This window comes from Dermochelys coriacea, chromosome 19, assembly GCF_009764565.3.
Source record: "Dermochelys coriacea isolate rDerCor1 chromosome 19, rDerCor1.pri.v4, whole genome shotgun sequence".
NCBI lineage: Eukaryota > Metazoa > Chordata > Testudines > Dermochelyidae > Dermochelys > Dermochelys coriacea.
Genome location: NC_050086.2, coordinates 15,457,576 through 15,478,863, shown reverse-complemented (window position 1 = coordinate 15,478,863; position 21,288 = coordinate 15,457,576). Strand labels below are relative to the sequence as shown.

The following is a 21,288-nucleotide window of genomic DNA, read 5'->3' as shown; positions in this document are numbered from 1 at the left end:
AACAAATTTATTTGAGCAAAAGCTTTTGTGAGCTACAGCTCACTTCATCGGATGCATTCAGTGGAAAATACAGTGCGGAGATTTATATACACAGAGAACATGAAACAATGGGTGTTACCATACACATTCTAAGGAGAGTGATCAGGTAAGGAGCTATTACCAGCAAAGGGGGTGGAGGGACCTTTTGTCGTGATGATCAAGGTGGGCCATTTCCAGCAATTGACAAGAACATCGGGGGCGGGGGGGGGGATAAACATGGGGAAATAGTTTTACTTTGTGTAATGACACATCCACTCCCAGTCTTTATTCAAGCCTACGTTAATTGTATCCAGTTTGCAAATTAATTCCAATTCAGCAGTCTCTCGTTGGAGTCTGTTTTTGAAGTTTTTTTGTTGAAGAATTGCCACTTTTAGGTCTGTAATCGAGTGACCAAAGAGATTGAAGTGTTCTCCGACTGGCTTTTGAATGTTATAATTCTTGACTTTTGATTTGTGTCCATTTGTTCTTTTACATAGAGACTGTCCAGTTTGACCAATGTACATGGCAGAGGGGCATTGCTGACACATGATGGAATATATCACATTGGTAGATGTGCAGGTGAACGAGCCTCTGATATTGTGGCTGATGTGATTAGGCCCTATGATGGTGTCTCCTGAATAGATATGTGGACAGAGTTGGGCTTTGTTGCAAGGATAGGTTCCTGGGTTAGTGGTTCTGTTGTGTGGTTGCTGGTGAGTATTTGCTTCAGGTTGGAGGGCTGTCTGTAAGCAAGGACTTTCAGTAGTGTTCTTTGGTGTTAGATACTCCACAGCATCATTGATTGATGATTATGTATCTGAATATAACCTACCTTTTTATCTCTTTGTAACTTTTTAAAGTGGTGCAGTATAGGGAATTCTGCTTTTCGTAGGTGAAGTAGCGGTTTTATTATAGTACCTGGTTTGCTGTCCTTTGTGCAACCCATTACTCGTGGTATCCAAATCCATGTACCTTCAGGTATTCATTGTCATGGAGAGGTTGTTTTACAATGTGTATCTGAATCACATAAGACTTTAAGTTAAAAATACATACTAAAAAAAGTTGTGTAGCTGCTTCTTCCTTCCCCCCCCCAACATAGATTTAAAAGCTGCTTATGCATATTTAAGCGTGCTTCATCAAATGTATCTCTTTGTCTTGGAGTGAGTATTGGCTCTGTTATCCTGTAACACCCTGAGTTAACACAAAACTTCTGCTAAATTATATAGACTTGAGCTGCTTAGCATTTCTAATATATAGGACACTTTGACTAGTCCTTCTCGTTCGTACTGTGCAGTAATCTAAATGAGAGATTCTCAAGTGTGTTTGTTAATCTTCCAGCTCCTTCCATTCTGTCCAGAATTCAGCAGATAGGCTTATTTATTGAACTCCTTGCTGTGAATGTGCTACTTTTTTTCTGTCTCTGAATTACACCACTCCCATTGAGACAGAGGATTTAATTTAAAGATTGTACTGTTACTATCTAAGGCACGTAAGCAGCACTTGAAATTCCTCTTGCCATATGTAGTTGCCATAAGACAGATGTTTGCTGTATGGAACTGCTATTTTTAAAAAGCATCTGTTATGCCTGGTATATGTTTGTGAAGCTTGTCCTTTTTGCTGTCACTACACTTTCCTGGAATTGATTTAACCTGAGGGTAGTTTTCTGTCCTGCTGCCTCTGAATTAGAAGAAAAGTTAAGCACCTTTTCAGAATAACATAAGCTCTGCAGAAGCAGTGGCTTAGAACTGTTCACTCTCATCACTGTTTACAAATATTGTCCAAAGCATTAAGTACCCTTAACTCCCATGGAATGCACTGGGAGTTGAGGGCGCTGAGCACCTTATGGGATCAGACCCACAATATTTGCATGCGAGAGATGGAAATTCCCAGTCCCCCATATTGGAGTGAAGATTCTATAGGTAACTATATACAATTCCGATGCAATTCTGATTCATTAAAACATGCTCTCCTGATGAGAACATACCTTTCTTACTAACATTTGTTACAAATGGCTCTCATGCATAGAAATGTGTGAATGCTGATGGGGGGGGTGTGTTAGGCATAAAGGGCTGATGCATATAGGATCCCTCCTGTTTTTCTGAGTTACTTTATGCTTCCACAGGGTATCACAATCACTTCATTGCTCTCACCTTGGGAAAGCATAAGCACTCTGGTTGTAAAGTGTCTATCAGCTTGTTTTAACATGACTGATTTTTTTTTGGTTCCACAAGGAAAATGTTTATGGTTTACACTTGCACTTTTATGCTAACATTAAACATGTTTGTTCCTTTTTATTTGCAGCAGCTGTTGCCAGGTAAAAAGTTTTGGGAAACTGATGATTCAAGCAAAGATGGACCAAAAGGGATATTTCTGGGAGATCAGTGGAGAGACAGTGCTTGGGGAACATCAGGTAACTTCCTCAGCAAGCTGGCTAATTCTGAATTTCACAGCTACCAAATATGTCAAAAACCTGGTTGTCTCTGATTATAGCTGTTCATACCAGTCCTGTGTAAAACTGGAATTAACAAAAATATGAAAAACATCACAAAAGGATCAGTAGAAATAGATAGGTTTTAAATAATTCTGAATGTAAGAAAATCCACATTCTGGTTCAGATTTCACCAAACAGTGGGTCCCAACTCACCAATGTGTTGCAGGAATATTTTAGATCTGTCATCAGGGCCAGATTAACCCAAAAGTTCTGCACTCTGGATGTTACAGCCTAGTTCATGGGGATCACACAGCCACTCAGGTTTGGCCCTTCCGATGTGATGGAGGCGTGGCTGGGCCAAACCTGAGTGATACTGTGACTTTGTGTGCCAGGTTGCAATGTCCGGAGCGGGAGTTGAGCTGAGCCCTGTGGGACAGGAGCCACCGTGGTGGAGTGAGTGTGAGGTGGGCTCGTTCTCCACCTCACTTGACTCTCCCACTCCCTCCCCTCCCATTCTGCTACAGGATATCGCCTCTTCGTTGGGCCAGGATTAGGATTACAATGCATATATGTAATGATGGGTCTCAAAAAAAAGACACAGTATGGTGTGTTGCCTTAGTAAAACGTTTGGGAACTCCTGTTCTAATGTGCATCATGGGAAGCATTCTTAAACCATTGCTTACCACTTTATTTTGGGTTGTGTGCACCATGTGATAGTTTAAAAGAAAATTTTAGCAATCGTCACTCAGATATTTAATCTACTAAATCATACATGTGTACATGATGATATAGGTGGAACAGTTGCAATTATTATGGCTGCCTAACAATCAATTATAAATCCTCCATTTTCATTTGTTTGTAACTTTTAACGAACTTTAATGGTTTGGGCTAAAAGTTTCCATGCTTGTTTTATCTGAATTATTTATTAAATTAGGGCAAAAACAGTTCAGCCATTTCAGAGATTGAGGGTAGTGCAAAATGTGTTGTGAACATTTAAAAAAAAAATTAATAGCTCCAGTGCCTCTGTGGTTTGAAGTAGGCAGACTGGAGCTGTTTGTTAGGGGCATGATCCAGTGATCAGAAAAGTGACTTGACCAAATCTGAATAACTTTTCCACAAAGATAAGTTCTAAGTCACAGAAGTAGTCATTTGTACATGCTCTATAGAACATGTTAAGCCCTTTCTCAAGTTGCTGTAAGTTCCATCTATACTGAGCATGCACCTAGGCCCCATTGAGCCTCTTGCATTGTTTCCAAACAACTGGACAGATCTCTAGCTCCAGAAAGGACACCAGTAAAATTTACCCCAGTCTGCCTCTTTCCCCCATCAAAATGTCCCATGGCCTAGGGGAGGGTGTGCTGAGCCAAGAGATCATGAGCTCTAGGATAAAGTTTTCAAGGTCTACACTACAGAGTTTGGTCAATATAAGGCATCTTACATCAACCTAATTCTGTAAGTGTCAACACAACAGCATTGCTCCCACTGATGTAAATCCCCTCACTACACCAACCTAATAACTCCACCTGCAGGAGAGGTGTAGCGCTCTAGGTTGATGTAGTTAGACTGATGCAGTGTCTGTGTAAACACTGTTACTTACCTCACTTGTCAGCTCTATGCCCTTCCTACTGGGAGCTTCTCACTGAGCTGAGAGCCTGGGCTCTCAGCCCCAACACTGCTCCTCTTAAGTTGGTGCAAGTGCTCCTGGTAAGGACGCACACCACTGGCAGAAGGAGGAGAGTGTGGACATGAAAAAACACAGTAATTCCTGTAGTGGCTGTAAGTCGACCTAACATAGGTCAACTGAATTGTGAAGTGTAGACAAGGTGTAAGTCACTTTTGAAAATAGGATGTAGGCTGCAACATCCCATCGACTTTTAATGAAACATAAGCTCTGAAGTAATTTAAGCATTTGTGAAGATTTTACCCCTAGTCTTGCCTCTTTCACTGGCTAGTATTAATCTTCCCCTCTACGTCTCTGTCATTACTGTATCCATACCCCTACCTAGGAGGCAGCAAGTAGTAGTTGTCCCTCTCTCTGTAGAGATGAGATAACTGTGGGTCACTTTTGGCAGAGCTAGGTCTAGAACCTGGGAGGGAATTAATCAATTTTGGGGACAGGGAGTATGAGATCATGTAATTAGGCTTCAGAGTAGCAGCCGTGTTAGTCTGTATTCGCAAAAAGAAAAGGAGTACCGGTGGCACCTTAGAGACTAACAAATTAGTAATTAGGCTGTATCAATTCATGCACACAAAGAGGCAAAATTAAGATTGCATGGACCATCTTAGTTCTGGCATTTCTAACTTGAGTTCTGGACTTTGCAGCCTTAATGATCTTTCATTTGATTATCTTTATCTTTTTTATGGATATATGAAAAAGATATTGGGAAAACAGTTTTTAGAAATAGCTTACCTTTTCAGCTTCTGTCAGTGATTGGGGCTGTTAAGTAGTGCAAGGCGCTAAGCACCCCTAAATCCTTCAGAAGCCAATGGTGCCCTGTGTACTTTCAGGATCCGCTGCTTAAGGAGTAACTGATTTTCTGTGATATTTCCTAGCTATGGCCTCATTTGATGCAGATTAAGACAGTGTCCCCACAACATGAGAAATCAGAAAATGTCAGGCTTTCTGTAAAAAAAACAAAAACAAAACAAAACTGCCCTTTATCAAAGATGTTTTCAGTAGTCACTGATAGGAAAGCCATTCTCATCCACCCATGTGGACATCATCTAACTGTCAAAAAGGTAGCTGCTTTGTTTGTAAATTGTAATTAAGACTCTCTACATAGCTTTTCTAGTGACTTGCTCATCTTTGTAATCGGATTGGAATCCCCTTTGGTCAGGGACTGTTTCTGTTCTGTTTGTACCATGATCTGTGATTGGGGCCACTACATGGCAATGTAATACTACTAATAATGAATCTTAAAGATGTGTATGTGTGTGTTGTAGATCATTCTGTTTCCCAACCAATAATGGTTCAGAGAAGACCTGGTCAAGGCTTTCATGTGAACAGTGATGTCAACTCGGTGCTGTCGCCACGGTCAGAGAGCGGAGGACTTGGAGTTAGCATGGTGGAATACGTGTTGAGCTCATCTCCTGGGGATTCCTGTCTCAGAAAAGGAGGATTTGTAAGTGTGCCTAATTCTGAAATTTGGCTTTCCATGATTTTTTCCCCTCTCCATTTGTTGCAGTTTTTTACTTCCTTCCTAAAGACAGAGATTCTACCTCTTGTGGGTGTTATGGTTGTATCCACCACCATGTCAAAAAGGATAAGCCACCAACTTAGTTGTTGTTCATGCTTGCATAATGGGATATAGAAGAAAGAAATACAGCAGGAGTGAGATGGCCAGCTGTCTCTGATCCTGTTGGTGAACACACCTGCCACATTGAGACACGAGAAATACGATGTGCAAAAATACTTGGCTAAATGCTGGTGTTCTTGAATATTCTGTAAAGCATGCTTTGCTATGAGACTTGTTCTCAGTTTTCAAAAGTGTTGCAAAAATCACTGCACATTAAGAAATGGCACATTACATAGTGGGAATTTATTCAAAGACTGTTCTCTTTTCTGCGACCAGTGTGCTGCTCCCCACGATGTACTTCTGGCAAAGAAGGGAGCAGAGCAGTCAGCTCATATTACCTGTTAACTAGTGCCCTCCCCACCCCTTCGCTTGTATGGAGAGAGGAAGTGGGAAGAAATCTTATACCCTCAAACTGCCAAGAGGTGATAGCTCTAAAACTCCCAGACAACCTAGCTAAGGTTGATATAGGAGGGGTATGGTGGAGCACAGATGCCTCATCTACCATATCAGATGTTGTACTCACTCCTACTAGTTGTTCTGAGTTTCCCATCAGAACAAGCTTCTGCACCCTTCTGGAGAATCTCATTCCATAGAATCATAGGACTGGAAGGGACCTTGAGAGGTCATCTAGTCCAGTCCCTTGCACTCAAGTCTTGATTAAGTATTATCTAGAACCATCCATGAGAGGTGTTTGTCTAACCTGCTTTCGAAAACCTCTAATGAGAGATTCTACAACCTCCCTAGACATTTATTCCAGAGCTTAACTATCCTGATAGGAAGTTTTTTCCTAATTTCCAACCTAAACCACCCTGCTGCAATTTAAGCCCGTTGTTTCTTGTCCTACCCTCAGAGGTTAACTAGAACAATTTTTTTCCCTCCTTCTTGTAACAACCTTTTATGTACCTCCTCACTCTTCCCTTCTCCAGACTAAACAAACCCAGTTTTTTCAATCTATCCTCATAGGTCATGTTTGCTATCATTTTTGTTGCTCTTCTCTGGACTTTCTCCAATATGTCCACATCTTTCCTGAAATATGATGCCCAGAATGGGACACAATACTCCAGTTGAGTCTGTATCAGCGTGGAGTGGAGAGGAAGAATCACTTCTTGTGTCTTGCTTACAACACTCCTGCTAGTACATCCCAGAATGTTGTTTGCTTTTTTTGCACCAGTGTTACACTGTTGACTCATATTTTGCTTGTGATCCATTATGTCCCCAGATCCCTTTCCACAGTACTCCTTCCTAGGCAATCATTTCCCATTTTGTACGTGTGAAACTGATTGTTCCTTCCTAAGTGGAGTACTTTGCATTTATCTTCATTGAATTTTATCCTATTTACTTCAGATCATTTCTCCAGTTTGTCCAGATTATTTTGAATTTTAATCCTCTCCTCCAAAGCACTTGTGACCCCCCCCCCCCAGCTTGGTATCGTCCACAAACTTTATAAGTTTCTTTTTTTGTCAGCCCCTAATTAGTAGGTGCCTGGTAAATTTGTTGAGCCCTGGCTGTTAATCAGAAAGAAGTAGGGCTTGGATGCTGACAGGTATTTAGAAATCTGAAAAATCTGAAGGAAGCGGGCAAACTGTTAACTAATCTAATGTTGGAGAATAGTCTAAGTGGTGTTTTATGATGAAAACAGAGGATTCTTCATAATGTCCTTACAATTCCAAATTCATAAGTGCTATACCATAGAATGTAATTTACTATCTGTAAAGGAAAACTGCGCCAGTATGATTGAAAGATAAGTTGGCTAAGGTAATAAGAACATAAGAGCGGCAACACTGGGTCAGACCAAAGGTCCATCTAGCCCAGTATCTTGTCTTCCAACAGTGGCCAATGCCAGGTGCTCCAGAGGGAATGAACAGAACAGGGAATCATCAAGTGATCCTTCCCCTGTCACTCATTCCCAGCTTCTGGCAAACAGAGGCTAGGGACAACATCCCTACGCATCCTGGTTAATAGCCATTGATGGACCTATCCTCAATGAACTTATCTAGTTCTTTTTTGAATCTTGTTATAGTCTTGGCCTTCCCAGTATCCTCTGGCAAAGAGTTCCACATACTGACTGACTGTGCGTTGTGTGTAAAAATACTTCCTTTTGTTTAAAACAAACATGCTGCCTATTAATTTCATTGGGTGACCCCTAGTTCTTGTGTTATGAGAAGGAGTAAGTAACACTTCCTGATTTACTTTCTCCACATCAGTCATGATTTTACAGACCTCAATCATATCACGCCTTAGTTGTCTCTTTTCCAAGCTGAAAATTCCCAGTCTTATTAATCTCTCCTCATATGGCAGCTGTTCCATACCCCTAATCATTTTTGTTGCCATTTTCTGAACCTTTTCCAATTCCAATATATCTTTGTTGAGATGGGGCGACCAGATCTACACACAGTATTCAAGATGTGGGCGTACCATTGATTTATTTAGAGGCAGTATGATATTTTCCGTCTTATTATCTATCCCTTTCTTAAGGATTCCAAACGTTCTGTTTGCTTTTTTTGACTGCCGCTGCACATTGAGTGGATGTTTTCAGAGAACTATCCACAATGACTTCAAGGTTTCTTCCTTGAGTGGTAACAGCTACTTTAGACCCCATCATTTTATATGTATAGTTGGGATCATATTTTCCAATGTGCATTACTTTGCATTTATCAGCATTGAATTTCATCTGCCATTTTGTTGCCTAGTCACCCAGTTTTGATAGATCCTTTCGTAACTCTTCACAGTCTGCCTGGGACTTAACTGTCTTGAGTAGTTTTGCGTCATCTGTAAATTTTTCCACCTCACTGTTTACCCCTTTTTCCAGATCATTTATGAATATGTTAAATAGGACTGGGCCCAGTACAAACCCCTGGGGGACACCACTATTTACCTCTCTCCATTCTGAAAACTGACCATTTATTCCTACCCTTTGTTTCCTATCTGTTAACCAGTTACCAATCCATAAGAGGACCTTCCCTCTTATCACAAGACAACTTACTTTGCTTAGGAGCCTTTGGTGAGGGATCTTGTCAAAGGCTTTCTGAAAATCTACGTACACTATATCCACTGGATCCCCCTTGTCCACATGCTTGTTGACCCCCCTCAAAGAATTCTAGTAGATTGGTGAGGCATGATTTTCCCTTTACAAAAACCAAGTTGACTCTTCCCCAACAAGTTCTGTTCATCTATGTGTCTGACAATTTTGTTCTTTACTATAGTTTCAACCAGTTTGCCAGGTACTGAATTCAGGCTTACCAGCCTATAATTGCTGGGATCACTTCTGGAGCCCTTTTGAAAAATTAGCATCACATTTAGCTATCCTGCACTCATTTGGTACAGAAGTTGATTTAAACGGTGGGTTACAGACTACAGTTGTTAGTTCTGCAATTTCACATTTGAGTTCCTTCAGAACTGTTGGGTGAAGACCATCTGGTCCTGGTGACTTATTACTGTTTAGTTGTTTCAGAAGTCTTCTGATGACGCCTCAATCTGGGACATTTCCTCAGATTTGCCACCTAAAAAGAATGGCTCAGGTTTGGAAATCTCCCTCACATCCTGAGCCATGTAGACAGATACAAATATCCTTTATTGAACCAATTTCAGTTAGTGAGCGCTTGTCTCTCTCTTCAACAGAAAGTTGGTACAATAAATGGTATTACCTCACCCACCTTCTCTCTAAAATCCTGGCACTGATGCTGCTACAACAACACTGCATACACCAAGAAGCTCAATGCACTATTATTAATGTGCAGAATAACTATCTATTGTTGCCATATTTAAACAGTGAAATGAAGTTGAGAATGAGGCTCAGTCCTGAAACCAATAGGCTTGTCTGACGATCCTGTTTAGGAGAGTAAAGGTTGCAGGATTGGGCCCAATTCGTATCCGTAACTGGACTGGCATTTCCTAGTTCTACTGGTGATGCTAATGAATAAAAATGCTGTTTTATTGACTGGTGGCATCAGAAGTACTTTACTTTCTAAACACAAAATGTCTAGTTCAAATATGAAACAAGGTTCTCCCAATAGATATCTGTAGTAAGACAGGATGGAAATTTACTGCAGTTTTCATGGGGGTTCAGGCACTACTGGTGTCACACATGAACTACTTTTCCCTTATTTGTAGTAGTAGACTGTTAATGAATGCAGCTTTCTTTAGTGGAAAATATTTTCTCTGTGTGCTGTTTGAAGATATCATCCCCCTCCCCCCACACAAATATGTGAAACTGTAGTATGGCCCATTGCAAACACATAAGCATGAGAGTAATTTTACTTATGTGAGTAGTCCCATTGGGCAAAATTTTAAAAAGCATGAGTCCCATTTTTCAAAAGTGACTGTAGGTTCTTAGAAGCCTAAGTCTTATTGAAAGTCAGTGCAACTTAAACTGCTAAATGCCGAAAATCACTTTTGAAATAGAATGTGAGTGCTCTTGAAAATGTTACTCATTAAAGTAAATGTTTAATGTGTTAACAGCATCAGGCCCTGACTTACTACATAGAGGAAACTGTTAAATTGATTGTATGTAATGTTGTAAAATACACAAAGTAGACTTGGAAAGAAAAAAATACTCATTCCCTAATTGCTTCCAGTTATGATGATGATAAATGTTACCTATTATTATTACAAGTAAAAATGGCTTTTTAAGGTGACATGTCCCTTTAACTTTGTAATTTATTAAGGTAAAAATCCCCAGGGAAAAAAGTAAACTTGATCTCAAAACAAATACATGAAAATGTTATATTTTTTCCAGGGTCCAAGGGATGCAGAGAATGATGAAAATGATAAAGGTGATAAGAAAAATAAGGGCACATTTGATGGCGATAAATTAGGAGATCTAAAGGAGGAGGGAGATGTGATGGATAAGACCAATGGTTTGCCTGTACAAAATGGGATTGATGCAGATGTCAAAGATTTCAGGTATATGCTTTGTTACCTGTGAATTAGTTTGTGTTGCATTTAATTTTGTTGGAAATCCTGCAAGAGCGCCGTCTTTTGTTCTGTCTGTACAGCACCTAACACAATGGAGTCCTGATCCAATAATAAGTCTTGTGGTGGCAATGCCAAAAAGACTGATTTTTGGCTCAGGAATGTGTGTGTTGAGAGAGCGAGTTGACATGGCATTATTTCTATGCAGAGGGAATCATTACAGAAGTTAGAGATGGAGCACACCTATTAGTTTTAGTCCGTCCATAGACCTGTGCAGGACTGGTTCCATACTATATATTTGTTTTTAAATATTTCATGCAATGGCATGAAAAGATCAGCTATTTCCCTGCGGGAGACTGTCCCTAGATATTGTCCTTGCTTGTGGACCATAGTCTAACTTTTTTTAAAAAAATTACATTTGTAGTTATGAAATCAGAATCTCCTGGAATTTGGGCCGTTAAACTGTGTGCTTGTTGCTGTATAATTATGTACTTGCTATGCCATGTTCTCTGTCAAAACCAATGAAAACTGCAGTAGAATAAAATAAAAAATTAGGTGCTGTGAGAAATGCATCCATTTTAACAATTAATCAAAAACAACTGGCCTTAGGATTACTATGAACCATTCCACATTTCAGTCCAGTCCTTGCATAATGCAATTTGAATATTATGAGAGGAGCTTTAGGAATGTTTTAAGAGGTGATTTGTAGACCAGCAGCATTAACTTGTTGGAATAATTACCTAGCAGCTCTGCAAAGATGACACACCTTTTGAAAAAATTCTAATTCTATCAGTTTTTAGAACTGTTGTCATGACTGGCTTCTCCTGACTTAGAAATCAACCATAGGAAGGGAAATAATAGTTGACTTCAGAAGGGAGAACAACTGAAATGGTTTAAGTTGGCATCAAAATAACCTTTTTTTTTTCTTTTTTTTTTTTTTAATGAAATGTTCAGGAAGGAGGGTCCATTGAAGTAAGTCAGGTGGTGGAGTTAGGGATCTCCTTTTCTTGGATTCCTTATAACTACAAATGCAAGTTGCAAAATGAGGAGAAGCTTATTTGTATGTCAAGCATTTATGAATTTTAAATTGAATATCAGAAAAAGCATTTTAAAACAGGAGTGGAACTGCATACACATTTCACAGAAAATTGCTTTTTATAAATGGGGTGGGGGAACACTTCAGGGTATATCAGTGGACCTTTCATGAACCCATTTCTGTACAGGTGTTAGCAAATGTGTATGCTGATTGAATCTGCCAGGAGACTACCACCTCACAGTCTATTCTAATACTGTGGGAAATCTCCAATTCCCAAGTTATCTCTCTGTTTTAGTGGGGTGATGTGTCATCACAGGAGAGCAGTCTTGTCCAAAAGATTTTCAACCAGTCACAGCTTCTTTTGGTTTTTCTTGCTACCCAGTGAATTACTACAAACCTTTTCCAAATCTGATTTACTCAGCATGCAGCTAGAGTAGTTACAGTTTGAGAGGCTCGAAGCTCTATAGAGGCTATCTCCAGTTCTCTATAAGTCAGTATTTCAGTTTTGTGGTGTACAGCACCTATTTATATCATATCTTTGTGGTGTTAATAGCTCAGAGTATCTAAAAATTGATAATTGAGTGGGCTAGGGTCTGTGTTATGCTTAGGTGGCATAGCACATGAGGATTTACACCTTCAGGATTCTAGTCTGGTCTGGGGTTTGGCATGACTCTGGAACTGCTCTATCTTACGCTCGTTGCAGCATCTCTCTCTAGAGCTGTTTAGTAGCCCAGAATAGTCAGATTTCACAGTACCCCTGAACAACTCTCAAAGGGCATGACAGGGCCATTATGCCAGGCCTTCACTTGATGGTTTTCTGGTGGGCTGCGTATGTTACTTTGGCACTCTAAAAGAACAACATTGGAGCCCAGAATTAGAGAAACATTTGCTTTTGTTTTTCTTGCTATGTGCGATTGTCTTTTTGCTTTATGCTCAAAATAGAATGGCCAGTTTCACTTCTTTGCAGAATTGTACTGCTTATTGTGTTTGAGATCCTAATCTAAAGGAAGATGTTTTTATTATTGTGGAGGGTGAGAGAGAGGAGGGGCTTCCTATAGAAATGATAGGAGATAGTAGAGACAAATGCCTGTAATATTATACAGGCTTTGAACAACCATTTTCTTTTTCACTTCCCCATTTCTAAATTTTGATTAAATTCAGAGTCAGGGTTCATTTAAATTTATATTCTAAATTCTCATAATGTGACAAATTGGCTGCTTGTAAAGAGATCATAGGTTTTGTTTCCCAAACCGGGGCTATTTAAAGTGTCCTGGAGTTTAAAAGTGGGGATTTTTTTAAAATTTTTCTCTTGCTGACAATTGTTTATAGGTTATATTTTGATGGGGCTCGCCAAAATCAGTGGCTGTGCAGTAAACGTAATTAGCTAACAAATATTCATTAAATTATATGATCAACAGGTTCCAAGATACTTAGATATCAAATGGTTCTGTATAAAATTATTTAAATACAACCATGCTCATTTCAATTCTGTTTAAAATGCATACTGTTTGCCAAATGCAAAAATGACGACATTGTTAGGAGGAAGGGTAAGCATCTAGGAAAGCATCCGAAACATTGGAGAATGTTTGGTTTTTTTAAAATGGCTTAATTCATTGCAGTCAGATGTCTTCATCTGTACAGAACTTTAGATAAAATAAATATTAATATGACCTCATTGGTTTAACTGTCTGTAGGAGAGAAACTGTTTCAGAAAAAATATGTTGGTAGCATACTTGGATTGTATGCTTAACTTGACCACATCTAGCTGTTTCTTTCCAGAGCATTTGAGTTAAACAGTATCTGCCAGTAATTCTGATTGGCACTAGGGTCGGCTGTTAGTGATACTAAATGATATGACGTCAACATTGCCAATAAGGTGTTGCCAGTTATTATCTTTTTGAGCAGATACATTTTAGTGACACTTAACTTTTTTTCTTTTTGTGTAGCCGTACGCCCGGTAACTGCCAGAACTCTGCTAACGAAGTGGATCTTCTGGGTCCAAACCAGAACGGATCTGAGGGCTTAGCACAGCTGACTAGCACTAATGGTGCCAAGCCTGTGGAGGATTTCTCCAACATGGAATCCCAGAGTGTTCCCCTGGACCCCATGGAACATGTTGGCATGGAGCCTCTTCAGTTTGATTACTCCGGCACTCAAGTACCTGTGGACTCAGCAGCAGCAACTGTGGGACTCTTTGACTACAATTCTCAACAACAGGTAAACTATTCACACAGATATTCCACCTCTTTCTTTCCCCAGCCCTTCCAGTAGTCACATATAACTCACTGGTTTGAGTTGCCCCAGAGGTAGCATGTTACTTCGTTACTTGATTGGAGGCGCTGTCTCACTTAACCTAACAGGAACATTGTTCAGTAATGAGTGAGGTTATATGTACAGGACTCCGCTAAAGTGAGCCAGGTGCAGGAGACTTATCTGAACAGTGGCAAACAGAAAATGCCAAAATAACACATTTCAAGAAGCATTAAGTACATTTAATATCAATAATTATAAACCTGCTGAGTTAAAATAGAAACCTATATGTTTGTTTTATTAGAGAAGAAAACAAACTGCTGCTAAATTATTGTGACTTCATTCAGTTGATAATTTGAAAAAGCTGCTTTCAAATAACAGACCAACAAAGGCAAAGAAACTGACTTAAGCCTTTGGGTACATTTGTGCCTAGATGTTGCAACGCTGGTTGGGGACCTCTGGAATACCAAATCACTGTAGGGTAATTGAAGAAAAGTGTGTCAGTGTGAACTACATTGCTTTTGCTTGATCATGGGTTAAGACAAAACGAGATCAGGATCCAGTGTAATTTCTGGGGACCGCCCCCATTACTTTTTTTCCTTCACCTTCCCTCCTACCCAGGCAGCCCAATCTGGTGCTTCCTGGACAGACTAGTCCAGGGGTCGGCAACCTTTCAGAAGTGATGTGCCGAGTCTTCATTTATTCCCTCTAATTTAAGGTTTTGTGTGCCAGTAATACGTTTTAGCGTTTTTAAAAGGCCTCTTTCTATAAGTCTATAATATATAACTAAACTATTGTTATATGTAAAGTAAATGTAAAGTAAATAAGTTTTTTAAAATGCATAAGAAGCTTCATTTAAAATTAAATTAATATACAGAGCCCCCTGGACCGGTGGCCAGGACCCAGGCAGAGTAAGCGCCACTGAAAATCAGCTTGCGTGCCGCCTTTGGCATGCACGCCATAGGTTGCCTACCCCCGGACTAGTCCTTGATCTACGTTCTGGCCCCTTTTGAATGCTAGGCCTAGATTCAAGGATCCACTGTAAATCTGCTCCTGTTTGTGCTGGTTTGTGTAACAACCGTAAACTTTTGTTCCTTTTCTTTTGTTGGTATTAAAGCCTTCAAAAAAATGTTACTGCTTTAAAACAAAAACGTTGTCATGGCAGGCTGAAGAGCATGTATCTAGTTGTCAATTCGTAAAACCTGTGTTGGTGTGCCTTGCGAACAGTCAGTGAAAGACTGTACTTCTCGGTAGCCCATATGCTGTGTAATCTAGTAGCCCATAATGTTGTCGTCTTGTTTGAAATTTCTTTATACAAGATGTTTTTAGGGTTCACTAGTACAAATTGGTATTAGTAAAGCATATATTTAGTTCATAATTTAATGACTTGGAAATGACCAAACCAGTTTTATTTTTTAAATGTTGTATTAATCTCTTGTGTAAAAGCTTTGATGCAAAGAATCACCTCAGAAAACGTTTTTATAATGAAACCTACACGCTTGAAAACCAGTGTTTGTAGTGGAAATATTCACACAGTCCAAAGTGTGGGCCTGCATTGGAGCTTATTAAGCTTAATTGTTTTTTAAGGTATGGGTATGGTCAGAAAGGTCACTGCAGAAATTTGACATCTGTGTAATTAGTTTTATATTCTCCTTCAATGGACTCACTGACAAGTCAAATCAAGTTTTATTTTTTCTGCAACTCTGCAAGTTCTGTTGTGTGCAAATCAGGTATCTGTTTCTGTTGTGTACCTAACCACTGACAATAAAATTCTGGAAGCAGAGCCTCATTGGAAAGCTTGTTACTACATGAAGCAAATAAGAGTAGTTTTCTTTTCTGTGGCTACATTAGATCTGCATAGATGGCAGTAAGATTTTTTTTTTTTTTTTAAATGTAAACTAAGCTGATAACACCTGAAGCAGATTTGCCGGTACAGAGAGCCTTTTTCAGAACATATGTACTTTAACTATTTCACTGCTGAACTCTTTACCTCTCTTGCCATCACACCTTGACACACACTACAGTTCTATACTGCCTTTTTAAACTACTTGGATTTCACTGGAACAAGAGGATGCACAAGCAAGCTAGACAACAGGTAGTATATGTCCACTGAACGTATCTGGTGCACTTAATTCAGCTATTCAGATCAAGGTAATGATATTGTGAATAACCAGATCCGAAACTGTCTGATGGGAACTAGTACTTCGATATGTCAACCTTATTTTTATGTTTTGATAGCAGCCTCATCTATTTACTTACACTTGTAGTAACCTTATATTATACTACGCTATATTTAATGTAGGGCTTTCACTATTGTGGCTCTTAACTCCTAATTGTAACTTCCCACTTCTTAACATATGTCAGTATAAAATGCAATATCCTTGGCTCAGAAGTCCAGAGGAGGATTTACTTACTGTGTCCAGCAGCCAGTGTTTCCAGGGGTCTGTTCAAAAATAGTTTCTGGTGCCATTGTCTGCCAATTACATTGTACTTTGGAGTAGAATATATTTCCAAGTAAAATTGGAAGCTGTACCAAATGGAGTTTGTGATTGTGTTTAGACCTGTAGTAAAATCTGTTTTACATTTAACTGTTTCCAAAAGGAAATATGTCTTAATCAAAAGGACCTAATTTGTATAGCACCTTTTATGAGGCATTGGAAAAGACGCCATATACTTGAAGGGATTATAAATCTGTGCAGCTAAAAGCAATATTAATAAGGGAGAGTCTTAACTTTGCATCATCTGATTAGAAATGTCAGATGTTTATGTTGCAGAAGAAACTGGATTACACAAATCTGAACTTTATAACATTGACATAATATAAGCTTGTGATGCCTCAGTTTGTTGCAAGTTTATCTCCTATGACCTCTTGGCAAGGTGTTATATGACACTAGCTGTATGTGTAGGTGAAACTCCCTGAGAGTTTTAGGACTTAAAACAGTATCTCGGACATATCAAAAAACCTTGTTCAGACATGTCTTCGCAATGAGCTGTATCCTAGTATATGAATATGACTTATATGAGGCTAAAATGTTATGCACTTAAATATTTTTGTAACTGAAGCACTATTTCTTAGATTCTCACTATTTTAATTGAAAAGGTAAAAATGAATCTCTTATGGAAGGGGAAGGATACCCAAATTAATATCAGTGTCAGAGCCAAAAACAGCAGTAGATCAGGAGTATAAAAATACAGTTTAATTTAAGGTCAAGACTTGGTTATAATAAGCTTTTTGTTTGGGTTTTTCTCTTTGATCTTCTCTATCAATCCAGGTGTCTGGAGGTTCCTCACTGCCAACAGATGGAGACAATGCATTGAGACTTTATTAATATCTTCTGAATATATGGGGTTTGCTGGCTCTCAGCGCTCAGTTGTTTTTCCCTCAGCAGGTGGAGTATCAGCTGGCTAAGAGAGACCTTAACAAAGCAAAGAACAGAGCAGGCCTTGGACGCCTACAGGGATTTCCAGTCACACAGCAGCATGCAGCAGCCTCTGCAGACTTTGTGGGGGACCACAAACTGTAGTTAGGATAGAAGCAGCCTTCCTCAAGATATCCACAATGAGTGGAGTGAAGAGCCTGTAGCCAATGCAGAACAGGGTAGATTCTCTCCTCCAAAGACTGTTCGTGTTGTCTTCAACAGGGACTGCTAAAGAGCCTTAATCCGCTTTCTTTAGGCATGTCTCCTGGTATCCCATCTGCTCCAAGGCCTCAAGCCCATCACCCCTCATTCCTTCCAGAGTCTGCAGTTGGACTCTCTTAGGTAGTCGTTGCCATCCCTGCCTCCCTTAGTTGGACCGTGTTGTAGGAACAGTACCTCTAGGTCTGAAGCCCAGAGTGATGTTTGCTACTGCTGCTGTCTTTCACATTTGTGCTTCCGTAAACACACACACATAGTGACAATAGAAATATGTATCCATAGCTACCTGAAAATGTCTTCTCTCTGATTAATAAGATCCATAGAGCCAGTACCATGCATTTTTCCACCTGCTTGCAGTTCAGTGGCAGGATCAGACCTGCCAGTCACTGGCAGGGAAGGTTTCAGAGTAGCAGCCATGTTAGTCTGTATCTGCAAAAAGAAAAGGAGTACTCTGAGGTGCCACAAGTACTTCTTTTCTTTTGGCAGGGGAGAAGTGCCCTACCTTCTGAAGTTTCCTCCAATTGAGAACTTCCACAGCCAGGTTAATTCAAATCTACATTCTTAAATCACAGACTGTATTAAATGTAATTTGAGAAAAAAACAACAATCTCTCCAGAGAATGGTACATTCTGCATAATGATGACAAACCGCAAATCCTTGGATATCAATTTCCATCTCTGTTCTGGATCATCAGTTTGTCTCCTGGGTGGGCTGGATCTGTGGACTTTATTACCCAACAAAAGGAAAATTTCAGGTAAGCATGGATAAATTTTCCTTTTCTTTGCACTGAGGTCCACAGATCTGTTAAAATGGGATTTTCATAGAAGCGTGCCTCTGGTTGAAAAGCATGATTATTCTTTAAATATGGACATCCAAAACAAGATTCTTTATAAATAATCTATCTCCTCCATCTTTCCCTGGGCACTAAGACTTCTGCCAAAAAGAAAGGAAATGGCAGAACTTGGTGAACTTAAATATTGATGGCCATCGGGCTCTCTCGCCAGTCTCAGTACAGACGATGTGTTTTTTTGCCCTGTGATTGTCAGTGTTGTTAAGGACTGGAATTGGATGCTTAACTGAAGAGGGAATATTTCTTGAATTTACTTAAGGAGTGATTTGCTATGCCAGTTGAGGGCTATCTGTCTGAATTAAAAGTATAATACTGGGTCTCATTAGAGAAAGCTTGTAATTTCAAATTAAAAATACTCATGTGATTGGAGATAGTAGTCTTTGGGAGGTCTACTCCAATGGATAGGAAGTACAACACCTCCTATGGGGGAATCTGTCTGGGTAGTGCTGTAAGGAGCAGAAAGAATTTCCAAGGTTGTGCTCTCTGATCTTATGAAGTTGGAATAAAGTTGATGTCCTAAGGAAGCATTTGATGTTTGGATTTTTACAAATCCAAAAAAGGATTTACAAAAAAGGATTTTCCTTTTCCTGGACATGCTGAGAACATGACAGGGAGATTTGACCTTTATGCTTGGACACTCTTGTTCACCCACAGTGAAACAGTCCTGGAGGATATCAAGGCCGTTTCTTTGGTTTAACCTGGCAGTTAAATTATGGACTTTGCACCAGCCACTGGAATAAGTTTTTTGTTTTTTTTTTTTTGTTTTTTTGTTGTTGTTGACATCTCTTTTGGGGTCCATGCCAGCAATAATCACTTCCTCCAAGTATTTATTTTAAACGTGTCTGGTCCTGGATGGAGGATTAACTTTACAATAACAGACCTCTGTGAGAGACGTCCAAAGATCCAGTGCTAGGGTCATCAGACCTGAGAGCGTAGCCTCTTCTGCCAGAAAGGAATAAACAGTATCACCGCTCCCTCCCTCCTGTCTTTTGTATTGTCCTGGGGAGCAGTGGAAAAGGTGGGAATGCATACATTAGGGACCTTGCCCAGCTTTGTAAGAGATTATTCAGCTCACCTCCTTGGTCCTAACAGAGGCTGAGGGGCTCTTAATTTGCTGTTTCCAGATGAAAAGAGCTCAGTCGCCAGCCAACCAAATTGACTTATGATGAGAGAGAGATTTCTGGGTGTAGGAGCTGCTCTATTAGTGTAACTTCTGCCATGTAAGTGTTTGGTGTTCTTCTCCCCCAGGTGGGCAGTACACAAGAGAGGCGAATCTCTCTAATAGGGCTGATTGTGTTCTTCCCAGTTTTTATGAAAACCGTATCAGATTCATTGACATTTGCAACCAGGACAGGTCTGTTATCCATAGGAGGAACCATTCCTTGAAACTTTAATGAATTGTGTTCCAGCTAGTGGGTGCTGTGCATTCTCCTTCTGGAATCCATTCTCTGGACTGAATCAGAAAGCTTCCTTGAAAACCCCTTGAAATTTTGGAATCTTCTTAAGACAGGCTCTGCAACAGACAAGATTTGAACCTGTCTGCACCTGTGGGGGATGGAAAATAACTAAGGAAATTCAGGAGACAGCACATTGCCCTGCTCCCAGTGACAGAAGGGTCAGATTCTGTCCCAAGCAGCAAACAGGCTGAAGTGCTCATTGTAACTGATCTGTGGACCGTAGCCCGAAGAATATATGTCACTATAAATTACTTTATTTCTGATAAGGCAAACAGACAACCACAGTCACATCTCCACTTGAGAGCTCTATGAGTTGCTCACTCAATGCCAGGCTAGAAGCAAGTCTGAGAACAGCATGACTGATGTGCTGTGCAAACAGGGAGAGGGCCAGGAATATCTTGTTTCTTTCCTGCCATCCTTGGAAACACCCACCAGAATCCTTCCACCAGACACTAACTCCACCTCCCTTCACAGGGCAAGAGCTGAGAATCTATAGAATTAGCCAGCTATTCTCTGAGACTTCAGCTGCATTTAAGTCCAAGCCCTGCTATTCTGCGTGTTTGTGAAAAGTGCTTTTTAAGATATTCGAAGAGGAGCTCACTGAGTACAATGATGACCTTTCAAAAGGAAGCTCATTGTAGTTAAAGGTGTAGAGAACAGACAAAAACTTTGGCCTTCTGCAGGGTACAACATATATGTGGCAGTTTCTGTTACTCTAGGCACGGTTTTAAGAAGCCAGATCATATTCCCTGATAAAGCAGCTACAGTTCATCTGGAAAGGGTGCTTCAAGTGCACCTCCTTCATTCAAGAAAGAGGTCATAGGTACCTGGACATTGCTACCCACCTCCTTTAAGCAGTAATGAAGGTACACTTACCAGGCATCCCTGGACTTTGTAGGAGGAAGGCTATTCTATTCCTTTCATGCATGGGAACATATAACATCAGATTAATGCCTTTTAGGCATCATGATCCATAGTTAGAGTTCAGAGTAGCAGTCGTGTTAGTCTGTATTCGCAAAAAGAAAAGGAGTACTTGTGGCACCTTAGAGACTAACAAATTTATTTGAGTTAGAGTTCAGTTTCAAAACTTTCAGCAGCCTTGTTCAATCTAATTGTACCAACCAAAGTAAAGTAGTTTCCTTGAGGGAGTTTCCAAATGATGGGGGGGAGGGATAGCTCAGTGGTTTGAGCATTGGCCTGCTAAACCCAGGGTTGTGAGTTCAAGCCTTGAGGGGGCCATTTAGGGATCTGGGGGCAAAAATTGGGGATTGGTCCTGCTTTTGAGCAGGGGGTTGGACTAGATGACATCCTGAGGTCCCTTCCAACCCTGAGATTCTATGACTCTCTGAAGTGTCTGCTCAGATGAGTCTACAGACGCTTATGTCTATATGCTGCTCTGGC

At 40.1% G+C, this 21,288-nt stretch overlaps 1 protein-coding gene across 15 annotated transcripts in view; it reads left to right on the top strand.

Moving 5' to 3' along the window:
• PUM1 (pumilio RNA binding family member 1) overlaps positions 1 to 21,288 on the top strand; it is a 120,921-nt gene that overhangs the window by 45,505 nt on the left and 54,128 nt on the right. For 9 of the 15 annotated variants that reach the window (XM_038377386.2, XM_038377385.2, XM_038377383.2 and 6 more), the window contains 4 exons: positions 2,320 to 2,428; positions 5,393 to 5,571; positions 10,481 to 10,647; positions 13,639 to 13,909. In XM_038377386.2, the coding sequence (XP_038233314.1) occupies positions 2,320 to 2,428; positions 5,393 to 5,571; positions 10,481 to 10,647; positions 13,639 to 13,909 (726 nt within the window). The remainder of the gene's footprint in view (positions 1 to 2,319; positions 2,429 to 5,392; positions 5,572 to 10,480; positions 10,648 to 13,638; positions 13,910 to 21,288) is intronic. The other 6 variants (XM_038377387.2, XM_043506199.1, XM_038377379.2 and 3 more) reach the window with 1 other exon arrangement.